The sequence below is a fragment of the Lepus europaeus genome, chromosome 18 (genome assembly GCF_033115175.1).
Source record: "Lepus europaeus isolate LE1 chromosome 18, mLepTim1.pri, whole genome shotgun sequence".
In the NCBI taxonomy this organism is placed as follows: Eukaryota; Metazoa; Chordata; class Mammalia; order Lagomorpha; family Leporidae; genus Lepus; species Lepus europaeus.
Window position 1 is genome coordinate 49,121,262 of NC_084844.1, and position 18,275 is coordinate 49,139,536.

Genomic DNA, 18,275 nt, shown 5'->3' on the forward strand with positions numbered 1-18,275 from the left:
TGGGTGGCAGGAGCTCAGATACTTGGGCCATTTTCCACTGTTTTCCCATGCACATTAGCAGGGAGCCGGATGGATATGGAGCAGCTGGGACTTGAACCTGTGTTTATATGGGATGCTGGTGCCACAGGTGGCGGCTTTACCTGCTGTGCCACAGCACCTGCTCCAGTGCTTCTTCTTCTTTTTCTTCTTTTTTTTTTTAAATAATTATTTTATTTATTTGAAAGACAGAGTTACAGAGAGAGAGAGAGAGAGAGAGAGAGAGAGGTGTCTTTCATCCGCTGGTTCACTCCCCAGATGGCTGTAACGGCCGGAGTTGTGCCGATCCAAAGCCAGGAACCAGGAACTTCTTCTGGGTCTCCCACATGGGTGCAGGGGCCCAAGCACTTGGGCCATCTTCTACTGCTTTCCCAGGCCGTAGCAGAGAGCTGGATTGGAAGTGAAGCAGCGGGACTCAACCCGGTGCCCGTATGGGATGCCGGCACTGCAGGCGGCAGTTTTACCCCCTATGCCACCACGCTGGCCCCCCAAGTTGTTTCTTTAAATCCTCCAGACGCAAAGGGTCAAACCCCACCTGCAGGGCCGGTGCCATGCTCACTTGGTTAATCCTCCACCTGCGGCGCCAGCATCCCATATAGGCGCCGGGTTCTAGTCCCGGTTGCTCCTCTTCCAGTCCAGCTCTCTGCTGTGGCCTGGGAAGGCAGTGGAGAATGGCCCAGGTCCTTGGGCCCCTCCACCCGCATGGGAGACCAGGAAGAAGCACCTGGCTCCTGGCTTCGGATCGGCGCAGTGCTGGCTGTAGCGGCCATTTGGGGGTGAACCAATGGAAGGAAGACCTTTCTCTCTGTCTCTCTCTCACTGTCTATCAAATAAAAAAATATTTGGGATGGGGGGCCAGACATTGTGTGCTCCCCCAAGGGTGACTTTCCTTCACCCTCCCTCTAGGGGCCAGAGGTGGCCTCCCCAGGGCTTCTCTTGCAGCTGTAACATGGGCGTGTATCTCTAGCCTGGCTGAGGAGTCCCCAGGACCGCCAACGGGGCATTTCTAGGAAAGAGGAACACATGTCGGGGGCCTCTGAGGGGACAGAGCCTTAGGACGGGGGCAGGGAAGCCCTCAGCTTTGCCTGCTGGCATTGGCGCCTCCCACATCTGGGCTTCTGCAGGCAGGTACTGAGCAGGTGCGGGTCATCCCAGGCCTGCAGAGTGCAACACCCGGCCACTGCTCTGAGTGGGGTCCAGGCCTGGCTCTCACCGCGTCTCTCCTGCAGCCCGCCTGGCCTTGACTCCATGAGTGGGGCGTAGGGAGCTTTGTCTCACTTCCCGTCCTGGGCGCCTCCCTTGCACACTGCAGCCCTGCAGTGACAGGCTAGACCCGGGGAGCACGGAGTTACCCAGAGCAGGGGTGCCAGGAGCCCTCTTCCCCAAGAGCAGGCTGAGGATGGTGAAACCCCACAGGCAAGGCTGCCTAACAGTTAGAGCAGCTGCCTTGAGGTCGGGAGCCTGCATACCCACAGGAAGTGACTCGGTGTCCTGCCGATGTATCTTTAGCCCTGCGCCGGTCCTGGGCACGAGCCTCGGACTGGCCCAGCTTGTGGGGGATGTCTGCAGAGCAGCCCCAGCCTGGGCCAGAGGGGCTGAAGGGCCAGACCCTGGGGCCATGCAAGCACTACGGGGCCTCAGGGCAGTGTGCCCCCTGGAGCCTGCCCCGCTGGAGAGCGCGCGTGGCTGCCGCCGTTCTCTGCTACATCAACCTCCTGAACTACATGAACTGGTTCATCATCGCAGGTGAGGAGGGGACGGCCACCCCAGCGGCCGGCCGCCGAGCAGCCGCAGTGGCCTTCTGTCCGGAGCGCTTTGTTTCCTTGGAGCACATCTCTGTCCTCCTCATCCCTGGCCGATCAAGGGTCCCAATCCAGCCCCAAACTACCAGGGGACCCAGCAAGTGTGGTGCGGGGACGTGGCAAGGGTGCGTGGATGTGGTCAGCAGGATGGGAGAGGGGGTCTCTCAGGCCATGGCTTCCGGTTTCTGGATGGAGCTGCTGGGTGAGGCAGCCCTTGAGCAAGAATCTCTCTGGCTGTGTCTGTCCCCAGGACTGCAGGCTGCCTGCTTCTGCACAGCTCGGAGCACGCCTGCTTCTGTCTTCCCATCACGCGCTCATTCATGCGAGGCTGACGCTCAACTTGCTTTTCTCCTGCCACTCATTCATTCAAGCTCTAAGCTTTTCTTTCGTCGTTGTTCACTCAAGATTGACAACTCACTGTGGGCAGGACACCACATCGTCCCCACCCCCACGGGGACCTGGGAGGAGTTCAGACCTGCAGGTCGGACACCCAGGTGGGAGACCTGGATTGCATTCCTGGCTCCCTGCTTCAGCTGGGCCCAGGCCCAGTCATTGGTGGGCTTGTTGGGGGAGGGAATCGCTGTCCGGGAGCTCTCTATGTCTCTCAAATAAATAAGTAACCGGAATACTAAGGGGTGGACCTTTGGGAAAGCACTGACGGTGCTGCTTCAGACACCAGTGTCCCACATCAGGGGGCCTAGATTTGAGTCCCAGCTCTGCTCCCAATTCCAGCTTCGTGCTGATGAGTCCCTTGGGAGGCAAGGATGCTAGCTCAAGTATTTGGCTTCCTACCACCCATGTGGGAGGCCTGCAATCACCTCCCAGATCCTGGCTTCAGCCTGGCCCACCCACTGCTGCTTTGGGCATTTGGGATAGGAGATTTCTGTCTGTTTCTCTATAGTCCTATCTCTCTGCATTTAAAATAGATAAAATAAGATAAATATTAAACCAGGTGAAAGGGGGCAGGCATTGTGGTGTGCTGCTTATGATGCTGGTATTTCATATGAGCACCAGTTCTAGTCCTGGCTGCTCCAATTCTGATCCAGCTCCCTGCTATGACCTGGGAAAGCAGTGGAGGATGGCCCAAGTGCTTGGGCCCCTGCATCCATGTGGGAGACCTGGAAGAAGCTCCTGGCTACTGGCTTCAGCCTGGCCCAGTTCTGACCATTATAGCCATTTGGGGAGTGAACCAGAAGATGGAAGATCTTTCTCTAACTCTGACTTTCAAATAAATAAATCTTTAAAAAATAACTAAAAGAGGAAAAAGGGCATAGAAGTTTGTGTGCAGGGATGCCGTGACAACCGGACCCAGATCAGATGTCCCCACAAACGTCTCTTGCTTCATGTCTCTGAACTGTCACTCTTCAGCTGCCTGCTGCCCCGTCAAGGAGCTGTGGGTGCTGGGCTTTCGTGGCGTGGCTGCTTCTGCAGGGCCCCACATGGGAGCCTCTGCTCCCACCCTGTGATGCTGCCTCTGGCTGGCATTCGAGGTCCAACTCTCCCAGCTCCGGCTGTGCCAGCCCGAGCCCGTTTCCTGCGTCATGGGGATGATGAGGGCCCCTGCCTCCTAGGATAACAGCTGCAGGTGCTCTGCTCCGGCCTTCCTCTCAGCCATCTCCGTACTTAATGAAAGTGACAATGACAGTGGGAGAGCCACAAGGTCCACAGGAGCAGGTGCTGCCGACACTGGCCCTTTCTGAGATACCACTGAGGGCTCAGGGGATTTCGGGGAGCAGAGCCTGGTGTCTAGGGGCTCACTTCCTCTCTGCATTAGGCTGAGCATCCACCGCACCAGCCTGCGGCTTAGGAAGATGTTGCAGGGGCCTCAGAGGTCCGCGGTGCGGAGCAGGCGCTCAGCTCGCTCAGGGAAGTGGGACTGAGAAGGGACCGAAGTCCTGGAAGCTCCACGCGTGCTTGCTCACATCTGTGTGCTCGTGCTTCTGGGAGGACATGCCCGTGTGCACACGTGTGCGGGCCAGGTGCTGTGTGTCTTTGCATGTACATGCTCGTGCTTGGATCTGTGCCTCCATGAGGGAGTGTTGTGTGCATGAGCTAGGCTGTTGTGTTGCACAACTCCAGGGGCTTCCATTTACACAGGGGGGTAGGTGTGCACCGTGCAGCCAGCTGCTCTGACCGCTGCGTGATGGCAGCCGGGCGTGAGGATACGCATGCGCAACTTTCTGTGTACACCTCAGTCTGTGTGTGCTAGCCTGGGTTTATGTGTCTATGAGCATAGGCTCTGGTATGTCTGTGCCTCTGCGAGTGTATTTTTTTAATAAATAAATAAATATTTATTTATTTATTTGAAAGTCAGAGTTACACAGAGAGAGGAGAGGCAGAGAGAGAGAGAGAGAGAGAGAGAGAGAGAGAGAGAGATCTTCCATCCACTGGTTCACTCCCCAAATGGCCGCAATGGCTGGAGCTGCGCCGATCCGAAGCCAGGAGCCAGGTGCTTCCTCCAGGTCTCCCACGTGGGTGCAGGGGCCCAAGGACTTGGGCCATCTTCTACTGCTATCCCAGGCCATAGTAGAGAGCTGGATCGGAAGTGGAGCAGCTGGGACTAGAACCGGCGCCCATATGGGATGCCGGCACTGCAGGCCAGGGCACTAACCCTCTGCGCCGAGTATCGGGCCTGCGGGTGTATTTCTTAGGGAAGGTCTCTGTGTGTGTACACACGAGGGTACTTAGAGAATTTGTGGAAAATAGAATTAAAATATTATTTTGGTGCAAAACAAAAATTGGAATCCAGGCAGGTGTTTGGCCTCGTGGTTAGGGTGCTGGCTGGGCTTCCGCATCCTCCATCAGAGTGCCTGGGTTAGATGCCCACCCCTGGATCCTGGCTCCAGGCTCCAGCTTCCTGGTGATGCGCACTCTGGGAGGCAGCAGGTGATGGCTCACGTTGTCGGGTCTCTAACACCCACAGGGGAAACTTGAACTGAGTTCCTGGCTCCTATCTTTGGCTCAGCCTGGTGTCAGTCATTGGAGGCATCGGGGAGTGGGCCTGTTCTCTCTGCCTGTCAAATAAATAGATAAAATTTAAAAAGCTAAGTCTTCTGCGCAGGCGCCGCGCGACCGTGGAGCGTTCTGGGTAAAGATGGACGTCCACGATCTCTTTCGCCGGCTCGGTGCGGGGGCCAAATTCGACGTGAGACGCTTCTCGGCGGACGCAGCCCGACTCCAGATAGGGAAAAGGAAATACGACCTTGATTCTTCAGAGGTGCTGCAGGGACTGGACTTCTTTGGAAATACGAAGTCTGTCCCAGGTGCGTGCGCGGCATCACAGACACATGGGCAGCTCCAAAATGAAGAGAAAGAAGAAGCCACCCACATGGAAGGGAAGCGGGAACAGAACAAGAAAAAGAGGAAGAAGGTGAATTCAGAAATTACTTTGCAAGAAGAAGGCACTACCATCCAGTGGACATCATCTGTGGAAGCAAAGATTGAAGATACGAAAAGTAAAGGGCACACTAAACTAACGTCAGGAAAATTGGAGCATCTCAGAAAGGAAAAGATAAACTTCGTCCGGAATAAACACAAAATGCACGTCCAAGGAACTGATCTTCCTGACCCAATTACTACATTTCAGCAACTTGATCAGGAATATAAAATCAATTCTCAACTGCTTCAGAACATTCTAGATGCAGGCTTCCAAATGCCTACACCAATCCAAAAAAAAAAAAAAATTAAAAAGCTTACAGAAAAATGGAACAAAAATTTTTAAAAAAGCTTGAAACCTATGCATGGATTTAAAAAAAAAACATTTATATAATTTACTCAAAAGGCAGAGTTACAGAGAGAGAGGGGGACTTATAGAGAGAGCAATCTCCCATCCGTTGGTTCACTCCCCAAATGGCCACAACAGCCAGAGCTGGGCCAGGCTGGCACCAGGAGCCAGGAGCTTCTTCCAGGTCTCCCACGCGGGTGCAGGGGCCCAAGGATTTGGGCCATCTTCTACTGCTATCCCAGGCCATAGCAGAGAGCTGGATCGGAAGAGGAGCAGCTGGGACTTGAATCAGCGCCCATATGGGATGCCGGCACTGCAGGTGGTGGCTTTACAGCACTGGCCCTCTAGGTGGTGTATTAAGTGCTATGTGAAATCCCTGTGCCTCCACCAACTTTGTGAAGTCCTGCAAGTGTGTCTGTATGTCTGTGAGTGCGTGCGTGTGTGTGCATACACAGGTGGGTGTCGGTACCTTCAGCATGTGTGTGTGTGTGTGCACGTGCACGTGAGCGGGCAGCAGCCTCTGCGGGCTGTACAGGCCACTTCTCACCTCTGGAATGCCGTCCTGCCCACAGGAGTGCTGCTGGACGTGCAGAGGTCTTTTCAGCTCAGTGACAGCACCGCTGGTTTGCTTCAGACTGGTAAGGCAGGCGCGCCTGGCCCCACGTGGGGGCCCTGGGCGTCCACTGAGGCGGGGTCTTTCCATGCCTCCTGTTCTGTGCCCAGCTCTGTCCCCTGGCACAGAGCAGATGTGGGACCTGGGGCTGGGAGGAGGAGGGGAGAGCAGGGGCTGAGGTCTGAAGCGTGGGGTGTGTGGGCCGAGTGGGGGAGACAGGGCAGGAAAGGCCCTGGGCACAGGTGTGATGTGGAGTGGGTCTCCTCCCCTCCTGACCTGCGGGTTCCTCTCACAAACCTGACAAATGCAGCCACCGGGACAAAGCTCCTCCCTCTGCCTCAAGGCCCCTCCCTCTGCCTCAAAGCCCCTCCCTCTGCCTCACAAGCCCCTCCCTCTGCCTCACAAGCCCCTCCCTCTACCTCAAGGTCCCTCCCTCTGCCTCACAGTCCCCTCCCTCCACCTTACAAGCCCATCTCAGCTCAGAACGAAGCTCCTGAACTGGAGTATGGATACCCGAAGGGACAAAGCTCCCAGGGGCACCACGAACACCGAGTTTGGAGAAATCTGCGTCCAGATCCCCAGGCCTGTGCCTTTCTCACCTGCGAGCCAGCATCCACTCCCCCTGTCCCTCCTCTCATACCTCCCTCCCATTCACGGTCACCTGTCTACTATTTTTAGTTAAAAAAAAAAAAAAAGGAAACTATCATGATTTTATTGAGAGAAGCAGGGAGTTGACTACTTTTACAGCAAACTTGCTCCCACTGCCTGCCAAGCCTGGGACTACCAAGCCAGGAGCCAGGAACTCAGTCTGGGTCTCCCACGGGTAGTAGGGACCCAATTACTTGCGTTCTTCCCTTCTCTTCCTGAAAGAGGCACCCCCATGCGGGATCCATGGCTCTGGGCTGTGGCAACCTGCCGGGCGCCAAGCAGGGAGACCCCCCTGAGGCGTGGCTTCTGCAGGGAGCCCTGGGAGCAGAGACACATGGGGGCCTTCCTCCAGACACGTGGCCGTGGCAGGGGGCCAGGCCTTGTCTGTCTCTGCCACTGTGCCCGCAGTTTGTTGCTTATCTATACAGAGGATTCAGAAGGGAGATAGTGATATCAGTGATGGGCATCAACACATTGGCTTCGCTGGAAAGAAGGCAGCCAGCGCTTCTCTTAGATTCTGGGTGGCTGGTGCATCTGGTGGGGCCGGGCAGCCCCGGCTTGCTCCTTAGACCCTGCGGCAGACGCCTGTTGGTGACTTGATGAACTCGTCTTCAGCCCCCAGGATTCGCATGAAAGCTGTGTCAAAGAAACTTAGTTGTCCCTCGGTGTCTGCTGGGAATTTGTTCCAGGATTCCTCTGGACACTAGAATTCATGGATGCTCCAGTCCCTTATTTATCTTTATTTATTTATTTATTTATTTATTTATTTATTTTTGACAGGCAGAGTGGATAGTGAGAGAGAGAGAGACAGAGAGAAAGGTCTTCCTTTTTGCCATTGGTTCACCCTCCAATGGCCGCTGCGGCCGGCGCATCTCGCTGATCTGAAGCCAGGAGCCAGGTGCTTCTCCTGGACTCCCATGCAAGTGCAGGGCCCAAGGACTTGGGCCATCCTCCACTGCCTTCCCGGGCCACAGCAGAGAGCTGGCCTGGAAGAGGGGCAACCGGGATAGAATCCGGCGCCCCAACCGGGACTAGAACCTGGTGTGCCAGCGCCGCAAGGTGGAGGATTAGCCTGTTAAGCCATGGCACCGGCCAATATCTTTATTTTTTAAAGAGTCATTTCATTTATTTGCAAGGCAGAGTTACAGAGAGAGAGAGAGAGAGGAGAGGGAGAGAGAGAGAGAGATCTTTCATCTGCTGGTTCACTCCCTAAATGGCCAGAATGGTCATGGCTGGGCCAGGCTGAAGCTGGAAGCCAGGAGCTTCTTCTGAGTCTCCCACGTGGGTGCAGGGGCCCAAGCGCTTGAGCGATCCTCTGCTGCTTTCCCAGGTGCATTAGTAGAGAGCTGGATCAGAAGTGGAGCAGCCGGGACTTGAACTGTTGCCCACATGGGATACTGGCGCTACAGCCAGCAGCCTAACCTGCTGTGCCACAAGCACAAGCTGGTCCCCTCAAGTCCCTTATATAAGATGGCATGGGGTGGGCGTTTGGCACAGAGGTTAAGATGCTTCCCGGGACGCCCACATCCCATGGTGGAGTGCCCGAGTTTGAGTCCCTGCTGTGTTGTGATTCCAGCTTCTTGCTAATGGCCACTCTGGGAGGCAGCAAGCGAAGGCTCTGGCACTGGGTCCCTGCCTCCCGTCTGGGAGACCTGGGTCGAGTTCCGGGCTCCTGGCTTTGGCCTGGCCCCGTTCTGGCTGTTGTGGACATTTGGGGAGTAAATATGAGCCAGAGGATGGGAGATCTCTTTTCTGTCACTCTGCCTCCCACATAACCTTGACCTTATTTTAAAAAAGTCGAAAGGCCCCCGGAGCGAGCGCTGGACTGGACGAGCCCTGCTGGCCCAGGGGCCTCTGGGGCTCTGGGCTGGCAGCAGGTGCTGCCCATCCTGTGTATCATGGCCAGCACTCACAGGCTCTTTGATTAAACAGACAATGGCAGTTGAGGCCACACTTTCCTTCTCTGGGGCTCAGAGCTATTATTACAAAAAGTCCTGATAAGGGAGGGTGGTACAGGGAGAGGCGTGGTGGGAGTGAGGGAGGAGAGGGAAGCAGGAGCCTGATGGGAGGCTGGGCCCTCCCCTGGAGGCCCCAGGGACCCCGAGGTCAGAGGTCGTCAGGGGTCAGGGCCCCTCTGCCCTCCATGAGCCAGGGAAGCTGCTGGAGTTGTTAACTAATAACACTGAAAATAAACACTGACTGGTTCCTACCACCTGCCAGGCACTATGTAAGTGCTTTCCACATAAACTCATCTCACCTTTGTGACATCCCTAGGAGGCAGGTGTTCTTCTTAGGCCCCCCCCCCCCTTTTTTTTTTTTTTTTGACAGGCAGAGTGGACAGTGAGAGAGAGAGAGACAGAGAGAAAGGTCTTCCTTTGCCGTTGGTTCACCCTCCAATGGCTGCCGCGGCTGGCGCGCTGCAGCCGGCGCACTGCGCTGATCCGAAACCAGGAGCCAGGTGCTTCTCCTGGTCTCCCATGCGGGTGCAGGGCCCAAGCACTTGGGCCATCCTCCACTGCCTTCCTGGGCCACAGCAGAGAGCTGGCCTGGAAGAGGGGCAACCGGGACAGGATCCGGCGCCCTGACCGGGACTAGAACCCGGTGTGCCGGCGCTGCAAGGTGGAGGATTAGCCTAGTGAGCCGCGGCGCCAGCCCTTCTTAGGCCCATTTTATAGGTGATGAAACTGAGGCTCAGAGAGCTTATGGCGCTCGCTGGAGCCGGGATTCGCGATCCCGGATGTCTGCCCCAGAGTGCTTCTGAGGTCGTTGCTGCCACCTTGTCACAGAAGTGATTTGGATTTGGAGATGCTGAGCGTGAGGACTGCCTGCCTTGCTCTCAGGACAGGCACCTGCAGCTGCCCAGGCTCTGCAGAGTTAAGGTATTCATATCCTGCAGTACCGCCCCCAAATCCCATGACAGTGCTAGAAGATGGGGGAAATATTTTAAAACCCTGGGGTGATGAGGATCTGCATAAACAACACATGAGATACCCTGACCCCAAGGAGATCAGTGTATTTCTTTCTGTTTTTTTTTTTCTTTAAAGATTTATTTATTTATTTGAAAAGCAGAGTTACAGAGAGGCAGAGAGAGAGAGAGAGAGAGAGAGAGAGAGAGAGAGAGAGAGAGAGGTCTTCCATCTGCTGGTTCACTCCCCAATTGGCTGCAATGGCTCAAGGTGCGCTGATCTGAAGCCAGGAGCTTCTTCCTGGTCTCCTACATGGGTGCAGGGGCCCAAGCACTTGGGCCATCTTCTACTGCTTTCCCAGGCCATAGCAGAGAGCTGGATCAAAGGTAGAGCAGCCAGGACTAGAACTGGCGCCCATATGGGCTTTACCCGCTACACCGCTACACCACAGTGCCAGTTATGTATTTATTTGAAAGACAGTTACAGAGAGAAACAAATCTTCCAGGCACTGGATGGAAGGTGCTTCAAAAGTTCACCCTGGGGCTGGCGCTGTGGTGTAGTGGATAAAGCTGCCGCCTGCAGTGCCAGCATCCCATATGGGCGCCTGTTCGAGTCCTGGCTGCTCCATTTCCAATCCAGCTCTCTGCTATGGCCTGGGAAAGCAGTGGAAGATGGCCTAAATCCTTGGGCCCCTGCACCAATGTGGGAAACCCGGAGGAAGCTCCTAGTTTTGGATCAGCACAGCTCTGGCCGTTGCAGCCAATTGGGGAGTGAACCAGCGTATAGAAGACCTCTCTCTCTGCCTCTCTTTCTCTCTCTGTGTAACTCTGACTTTCAAATGAATAAATAAACTTTAGGGGAAAAAAAAAAGTTCACCCTCCAGGGGCTGGCATTGTGGTGCATCAGGTTAAAGCCTTGGCCTGCAGCCCCAGCATACCATAAGGGCTCAGATCAGCTCAGCCATTGCAGCCATTTGGAGAGTGAGCCAAGACCTTTCTCTCTGTCTCTTCCTCTCTCTGTTTGTAACTCTACCTCTCAAGTAAATAAATTTTAAAGTTCACCCTCTAAATGGCTGCAATGGCTGGTGTGGGCCATGCTGAAGCCAGGAGCCTGGAACTCCATCCAGGTCTCCCATGTGAGTGCAAGGGCACTTGGACCATCTGCTGCTGCCTTCCCGGGTGCGTTAGCAGGGAGCTGGATTGGCGGTGGGGTAGTGGGAACTTGAACCAGCGCCCATATGGGATGCTGGCGTTTGCCGGCCCCTAATATGTGGTTGATAAAAGGGGAACATGGAAGGTTAAACATTTGCCCAAGGTCACGATAACTAGAATGTAGTGGACCAGGACTTGAACCCAAGTGGTCTAGGACTTTTCAGTCCTTAAAATGAATATGAAAGACTGGGAGAAATTGTTTCCCAAATAGATTAAAGCCAACCCCCAGAGAGTAGCGTTTAGCCCAGTGGTTAGAATGCCCCTGTTGCACATCAGAATGTTTGGGCTCCAGCTCCCGACTCCAACCTCCTGCTAATGTCCACCAGCAGCCGGTGATAACTCAAGTGCTTGGGTCCCTGCCACTCATATGGGAATGGAGTTCCCGGCTCCCGGCTTCAGCCTGGCTTAGCCTTGCTTTTGTTGTAAGCACTTGGGAAGTGAACCAGTGGATGGAGATTTCCATCTGTCTGTCTCTGCTTTTCAAACCAAACCAAACCAAACCAAACCATGCAACAACAGGCCAGAAGAGTTCTGGGCCGATGTAGAAGGCAAACACTGGAACTGTTGCTCAAGTTTCCCCGGAGGAGTAAGGGCAGTGCAGATGCTAAGGTCGGTGAGACACCGTTTGTTTGCCACCGTTAGTTGAACAAGATGAATTGCCTGGCGATCCAGTGTCTGTAGGGGTGCTGGCTCCTACTTCTGTGTGGGTGAAAACTGATACAGCCTTCCTGGAGTAGGCCTGTTACAATGTTAAATGCAATCGACACCAAAGACTCTCTGTGGAGCACTGGGTTGAACCGTATCACATTGCTGGTTTTGTAGGTCAAAACTGGCCTAATTTCCTCAATTGCCTATGGCTCAACACACTACTAGGGCTTGTTGTGGGGGGGAGTGGGAGGGGAGGGGGCGGGGCTGGAAGCTGAGCTAGGAGTGTCTGGATGGTCACTGGACTCAGGAAATGTCAGTCATGGATGCCAGACTCCAGTACTGGGCGTGGCCCTTGCGGGTGGGGCTGGGTGGGGAGGGGGCAGAGCTGATGACCCTCCCAGCTTGGAGGCAGGGACTCGCCATTCTCCAAGTGGGGGTGGGGGTGGTTTTATTTAAAGGGACAGAAGCCTGTCCGTGTGGTAAAGGTATGATCAAGTGACCATGTGGTGGTGTTGCTGTCCTCACAGAATAGTGAACACATCTCAGTCCAGCTGTCAGCATTAGTCAGGATTTACTTTTAAACCTGTTGTAGACTTAACAGTGCTTCAAGAAGTTCATGGAAAATGGAAACAAAAGTCAATTTTGGTGCAAAAAATTTGAAATCCGTGCATAGTTTTTTCATAATATACATTTAACAAAGTTTATTGTATTTGTGCATTTTTTTTTTTTGATAGAGATAGACAGTGAGAGAGAGAGAGACAGAGAGAAAGGTCTTCCTTCCGTTGGTTCACCCCTCAAATGGCCGCTACGGCCGGAGCTACACTGATCTGAAGCCAGAAGCCAGGTGCTTCTTCCTGGTCTCCCACGCAGGTGCAGGGGCCCAAGCACCTGGGCCATCCTCCACTGCCTTCCCCGGGCCACAGCAGAGAGCTGGCCTGGAAGAGGAACAACCGGGACAGAACTGGCGCCCATATAGGGTGCCGGCGCTTCAGGCGGAGGATTAGCCAAGTGAGCCACGGCGCTGGGCCCTGTATTTGTGTATTTGAAAGGCCTAGGGGATCAGAGACAATGAGGTCTGTTTTGTTCCCACAACAGCCAGGGCCAGGCTAGGCCACAGCCAGGGCAAGGAGCTCCATCCCGGTCTCCCACTTGGGTGGCAGGAAACCAAGGACAGCACCTGCTGCCTCCCAGGGTGTGCGTCAGCAGGAGGCTGGGACTGCAGCCAGAGCCAGGACGGGACCCTAAGACTACGGTATGGGACCCTAAGACTACGGTATGGGACGCAGGCCTTCTAACCGCAGCCCCAAACACCCCCAGTGCCTGGGGACTATTTTATCTCCTTAGGAAAACCAATCCTTTTCCAGCCCCTGGGCTTATCACCACCTCACAGTCAACGTGCTTGTTCTAAACCGCCCTCACCTGCTGCTCCACGCCCCAAACTGCCCTCCCTCTCCTGCTCACTCCCTGCCCCCAGCCAGGTGTCGGAGGGGGAAAATCAGAGCCGTTGCAAGAGCCAGGCTTGCAGGGTGGACACAGGCTTGTCAAGCCAGCAAGCCGGCCTCCGCTCTACACCAGGGGCTCCAGCTACTTCTCTTCCGCCCTTTCCCCAGCTTGGGTGGGTGGGGTGGCGGCAATGGAAGCTTCGGTGAGCAAGTGGCAGAGCTGGCATTTGGAGCTGGCCCCGCCCGCACACCCTGCGCTCCTGTTGTGGGTTGTATGAGGATTGTGAGAGTCACTTCAGCTTTTCCTCTGCGTCCGGGGGCCCACTGCCCCGATGCCAGCTGGGGGCGCTGGAGCCGGGCCCCTGCCCCGGGCCTGTGGGGCTGCCTGCTTGCCCATTATTGTGGGGGATCCAGCTGCCCTCCTCGTGTGTTCCCTCCAGTCTTCATCGGCTGCCTGCTATTGTCTGCACCTGTGTTTGGCTACCTGGGTGATCGACACAGCCGCAAGGCCACGCTGATCTTCGGGGTCCTGCTGTGGTCAGGGGCTGGCCTCTCCAGCTCCTTCATCCCCTGCCAGGTGGGTGCCCACCACTGCCCAGGCCCCTGGGACCTCCCTGCCCCAGCTTCCTCCCTGCTGTAGCCCCCGGCAGAGCCAGGTAGGGAATCTTCGGCTTTACTCCTGGCTCAGGCGCTGGGGGAAGAGGCCACAGCACAGCACCCGGGCCCCAACTGGGCAGAGCCGTTGGCCTTTCTTAACAGGAGGCTTCCTCTCTTGCACCTGCTGCCGCCGCCCTTGGCTTCATTTCCTGCTCTACCGTCTTGGGGAACTGTCCTGGTTAGCAGAGGCCAGGCCCAGAGGGGCTCTCCCTCCCCCCATCACCGCCCTGTGGGGCAGGCGGTGGCTGCAGGCACCAGCAGGGGGCGCCTGTGTGATGCTGGGAACGTGGGGTGGAGAGGGGAGTGAGGCACCTGTGGCTGCAAACGTCCCCTCAGCCCCTGTGACAAACCCTTGGGTCCCCTGCCCTGGGGGGCGGTCTCTGACTTCCCCGTGGTCTTGGCTCCCCTTGCCCAGTACTCCTGGCTCTTCTTCCTGTCGCGGGGGGCCGTGGGCACCGGTGCGGCCAGCTACTCCACCATCGCGCCCACTGTCCTGGGCGACCTGTTTGCGGGGGACCAGCGGACCCGAGTGCTGGCCATCTTCTACATCTTCATCCCTGTCGGAAGGTTGGTGGCAGCCCCGAGCCCCTTCCCCAGGCGGTGAACAGAGGCCAAGGGAGCCAGGGCAGGAGATGGGCTGGGACCTGGATCCCAACGCTACCCTTTCCTCACTACCTCGCCGAGCCTCAGTTTCCCCAACTGTAGATGGGGCTGCTCCCGGCAGGAGTGAGGAAGGCTGCATGGCCTGTGCAGAGAGGGACCAGCCCTGGGAGGTGAGGGGCGGAGCGTCAGGGCCGGGCCCTGCGTCCCCTCCGGGTGGGACAGCGTGGGGTTTGGTCAGTGAGAACTGACCCAGGGCTCCTGAGCTTGCCTGATTCGAGCAGGGCTGAGCATTTGGTGAGGGGTGTGGGGTGGGAGTCCTCAGAATGGGGGAGAGCGGCTCTGTGGGCTGTGCCCGGAGCCAGAGGCCACTGCCGGCTCAGCAGGGGCAGGGGCCATCTGGACCTCCCGTGCTCACTGTGGCAGTGCCGGGGCTCCCGCACATGGACTGGCCCTGGGCGCGCCTCCCTCCTTCCTGCCCTCATTGCCGCCTCTTGGTCCCTCTGTCACAGTGGTCTGGGCTACGTGCTGGGGTCGGCTGTGGCGGAGCTGACCGGGAACTGGCATTGGGCCCTCCGGGTGAGTCTGGCTTCCTTTCCTCCTCTTCCCTCGCTTCCCCCCGGGCTGGCAGGGACTTTCCAGCCTTGCTGTGGCCTTGACCGCTTGGCCCGGTGCCGGGGCGGGGGGTGCTCAGACAGGGGGGCGCCATGGGGGCTGGTCTGACATGAGCAGCTGTGGACCTGCAGACCCTACGCGCAGCACGGGCTGTGGAAATTGTGGCCCTGCTCGGTTTATGGGATGGTGTGACTGTAAGCAAGTCGCCTCCATCCCTGAGCCTCAGTTTGTCTGTCTGGGAAGTGGGGGTAGTAAGTGCTGCCTATGAATCCTTTGGGGCTCATGAGACAAGGGATGGGAAGGTTCTAGTCCAGGGCCAGGGCACATAGTAAGCCCCTAAAGATTGACGGCGGGGTTCCTTGGGGACTGGAGCCAGGACAGCTGGGAACACACCTTGGGCCCCATCAGGGCAGCAGCACTGGCTGAGACTCAGGTGGGGATAGGACTGCTTGGGGGAAGGATTCAGTGCCAGCGGGGGCTGGAGGCTGGTCCTGCGTGCAGGTCTCTGCTGGGCCCCGGCGCTGAGGGATCTGGCATCTGGGGCCGGGAAAGGCAGGGGGGGTGCCTGTGGCCGGGTGTGTGGTGAGGGGCCAGGTCTGACCTGGCTGAGTAAGAACTTTCTCCTGGTGTGAATACTTTGAAGGCTGCCTGGGCAGGTAGTGAGATCCCCATCCTTGGGGTATGAGCAGGGGCCCCCAGGAGAGCCTGCGAGGGCAGGACCGGCATGGCCGTTGGAGGCATGAGCCAGGAAGAGGGCTGAGTTCTTGGGGCAGCAGTATGGATCCTGTTCTTAACTGTCTCGGGTCTGGTGATGCTCCCCGCCCAGGGGCTGGGAGGGCTTGAGAAACAGCGGCATGGCTGCTCTGGGCATAACCCACACTTGGGAATGGAGGCCCGGACTCTGTTCTGGCGCCCTGGCTGGTCACCCCACGGTCTCCTGGGCTGTACAGCATGTAGTCCTGAGCTTCCTGGGCCCTTCTGTCCCCAGATCTTGCCATGCCTGGAGGCGGTGGCCTTGATCCTGCTTATCCTGCTGGTTCCAGACCCACCCCGGGGAGCTGCTGAAGGGCAGGGGACAGTGGCCCCGGGGGGCCCGAGGAGCAGCTGGTGTGAGGATGTCAGATACCTGGGGAGAAAGTGAGTGACCCTGCCCCCCCAATCCCTGCAAGCCACAGAAACCCTTCTGTTTGACCCACACTACTGACTTCCCTGCTTCCACCTCCAGGGAGCTCTCCCTGGTTGTCCCAGTGTTCACAGCTCTTTTCCTCCTCTCTGTTCCCATTCACATCTGAGATGCGCCTCCCTTACTTGGGCTTAGTCCCAGTCACCTATCCATGTAACAAACAAGGGCCAGGAGAGTGGCAGGTGGTATGAGTGCCAGTTTGCCTTGCCACGCCCCCAAGTGAGCCGGAGACACCGAGCCTCACTTTCCCCATTCCCTCCAGCCTAGCCTGCTTCACTGGGCTGCTGGGAGTTGGCCAAGGCCTCACCAGGGCTCACGGGAGGTCATTGTCCTCTGTGCCAGGCCTGGGGTGCGGGCTGGGGCAGGTAGGAGTCTGCTGAGTCCCAGGCCCCATGATTGGGTGCAACGTGGGGTGTGGGTAGGGCTCACCTGCTTTGGTTCCCAGGTGGGGCCGGCTCCCTCGAGCACACAGTGCTGGATTGGGGCCCTATGTGTGTGTGTGTGTGGGGGGGATGGGAGGGAGGCTCCCAGGGGCTTCAGGGAGGCTGGAGGCAGGGCGCGTTGGGAAGGATCCAGAGGCACGAGCCTGTGGGACCTGAGTTCCCGAGGGGGTGGAGGCGTGGACGAGCCCCTGGAGCCCCAAGTGCTCGTGTGACCCCCGTGGGCACCCTCTCTTGCAGCCGGAGCTTCGTGTGGTCGACCCTTGGGGTGACAGCCATGGCCTTCGTGACAGGCGCCCTGGGCTTCTGGGCCCCCAAGTTTCTGTTCGAAGCCCGGGTGGTTCACGGGCTGCAGCTTCCCTGCCTCCAGGAGCCGTGTGGCAGCCAGGACAGGTGAGGCGCTGTCGGAGGCCGCGAGCCCTGCACCCAGTCTTTCTCGGCACGTGGGGGGAGACCTACTTGGCAGCTGGAGGCCAGGGCCTTGCCCTCCTTCGCTCTCTCTGGGTCAAAATCCCTGCCTTCCCCGTCTTGGGACTGCTGTGGGCATCCGGGAGGCACTGGTCAGGGAGAGGCTGAGGCTTCTGGGGCACCCGGGTGATGGGAGCCTTAGAAATCCATCCTTGGGTGGGGCCCCTGGTGTCTTCCAGGAGGGGAGCCCATTTTACAGATTGCAAATCAAGGCCCAGGAGACCTCCTTACTTCTCCGGTTCAGGGGCTGCATTCCTTTGTTCTGTGCCTCCTGGGAGGCACTGAGAGTACTGGGAAGGCTGCTGGGGGGGTGAGGAGGGGCCGGCCCCCACTTCCTGCCCTGCTGTCCTCCTGTTCTCCTCTTTCACAAGCTTTATTTCTTTATTTTCCATTTACTTGAAAGCCTGAAAGAACGAGACACATCTTCCATCCGCTGGCTCGCTCCCCGAGTGACAGGGCTGGAGCAGGCTGGAACCAGGAGCCTGGAACTCAGCCCCAGATACTGCTGCCTCTCCGAGCGCACAGCAGCCAGAAGCTGGGATTGGAAGCTGGGGTGGGGCTGCCACGCAGCTCCCGGACAGGGAATGCGGGCAGCCCAAGGGGCATCTTAACTGCCGCACCACATGCCCTCCCCACCCCGTGCTCTGCTTCTGTTCCCGCCACCTGACTCAGTTCTCCCAGGACCCCAGCAACCCCCTGATGCGGGCTCAAGGACAGCTTTTCCATCCTGTCTCCTCCTCCGTGAAGCCCTCCATCCCTGTCTCTGGCTCCTCTGATCTCGTTGGTGCTTTGGGAGCTCCTTGCAGTCCCTTCTTTCTCTGGGATCCAGCCCTGCGGGGTTCCTAGCAGCCTCGTCTCTCACCTCTCCCTGGCTCCCAGCGCGGCCTCGTGTAATTTCCAGGGTGCCCTTGGCCTCTCGCTGGTCCGCGCGTGTGCCCCAGCAGTGCCCTCTGCGCCCTGCTCCTTATCTCCTCATCACTCAGTAAACTGAGACTTGATTCAGGCACCGGGCCAAGCACTGTCCATGAAGAACCTCCCGTGGAAGGCATTCCTATTATTTCTGTTTTGTAAAGGAGGAGAGGGAAGATCAAAGAGGTTAAGGAGCTGGTCCAAGGTCGCATAGCTGAGCAGTGACAAAGCCAGGACCCAAGCCCACTGGACTCCGAAGCTGGTGCTCTGCCCCTTCGCAGCTTGCTGGCCCTGCACACCTCCTGTGGTTGGTCATTACACGTCTGTCTCCCCGCCCAGCTCACAGGAGGCGCTCACAGAGAGCTTGGGAGTG

General features: G+C 57.4%; 1 protein-coding gene across 1 annotated transcript in view; it reads left to right on the plus strand.

The window, feature by feature from the left end:
- The first annotated feature begins 1,595 nt into the window (after positions 1 to 1,595).
- SPNS3 (SPNS lysolipid transporter 3, sphingosine-1-phosphate (putative)) overlaps positions 1,596 to 18,275 on the plus strand; it is a 50,697-nt gene continuing 34,017 nt past the window's right edge. Inside the window, exons 1-7 of the mRNA XM_062175105.1 lie at positions 1,596 to 1,782; positions 6,135 to 6,200; positions 13,471 to 13,607; positions 14,103 to 14,254; positions 14,800 to 14,866; positions 15,891 to 16,039; positions 16,766 to 16,918. Of these exons, the coding sequence (XP_062031089.1) occupies positions 1,596 to 1,782; positions 6,135 to 6,200; positions 13,471 to 13,607; positions 14,103 to 14,254; positions 14,800 to 14,866; positions 15,891 to 16,039; positions 16,766 to 16,918 (911 nt within the window). The remainder of the gene's footprint in view (positions 1,783 to 6,134; positions 6,201 to 13,470; positions 13,608 to 14,102; positions 14,255 to 14,799; positions 14,867 to 15,890; positions 16,040 to 16,765; positions 16,919 to 18,275) is intronic.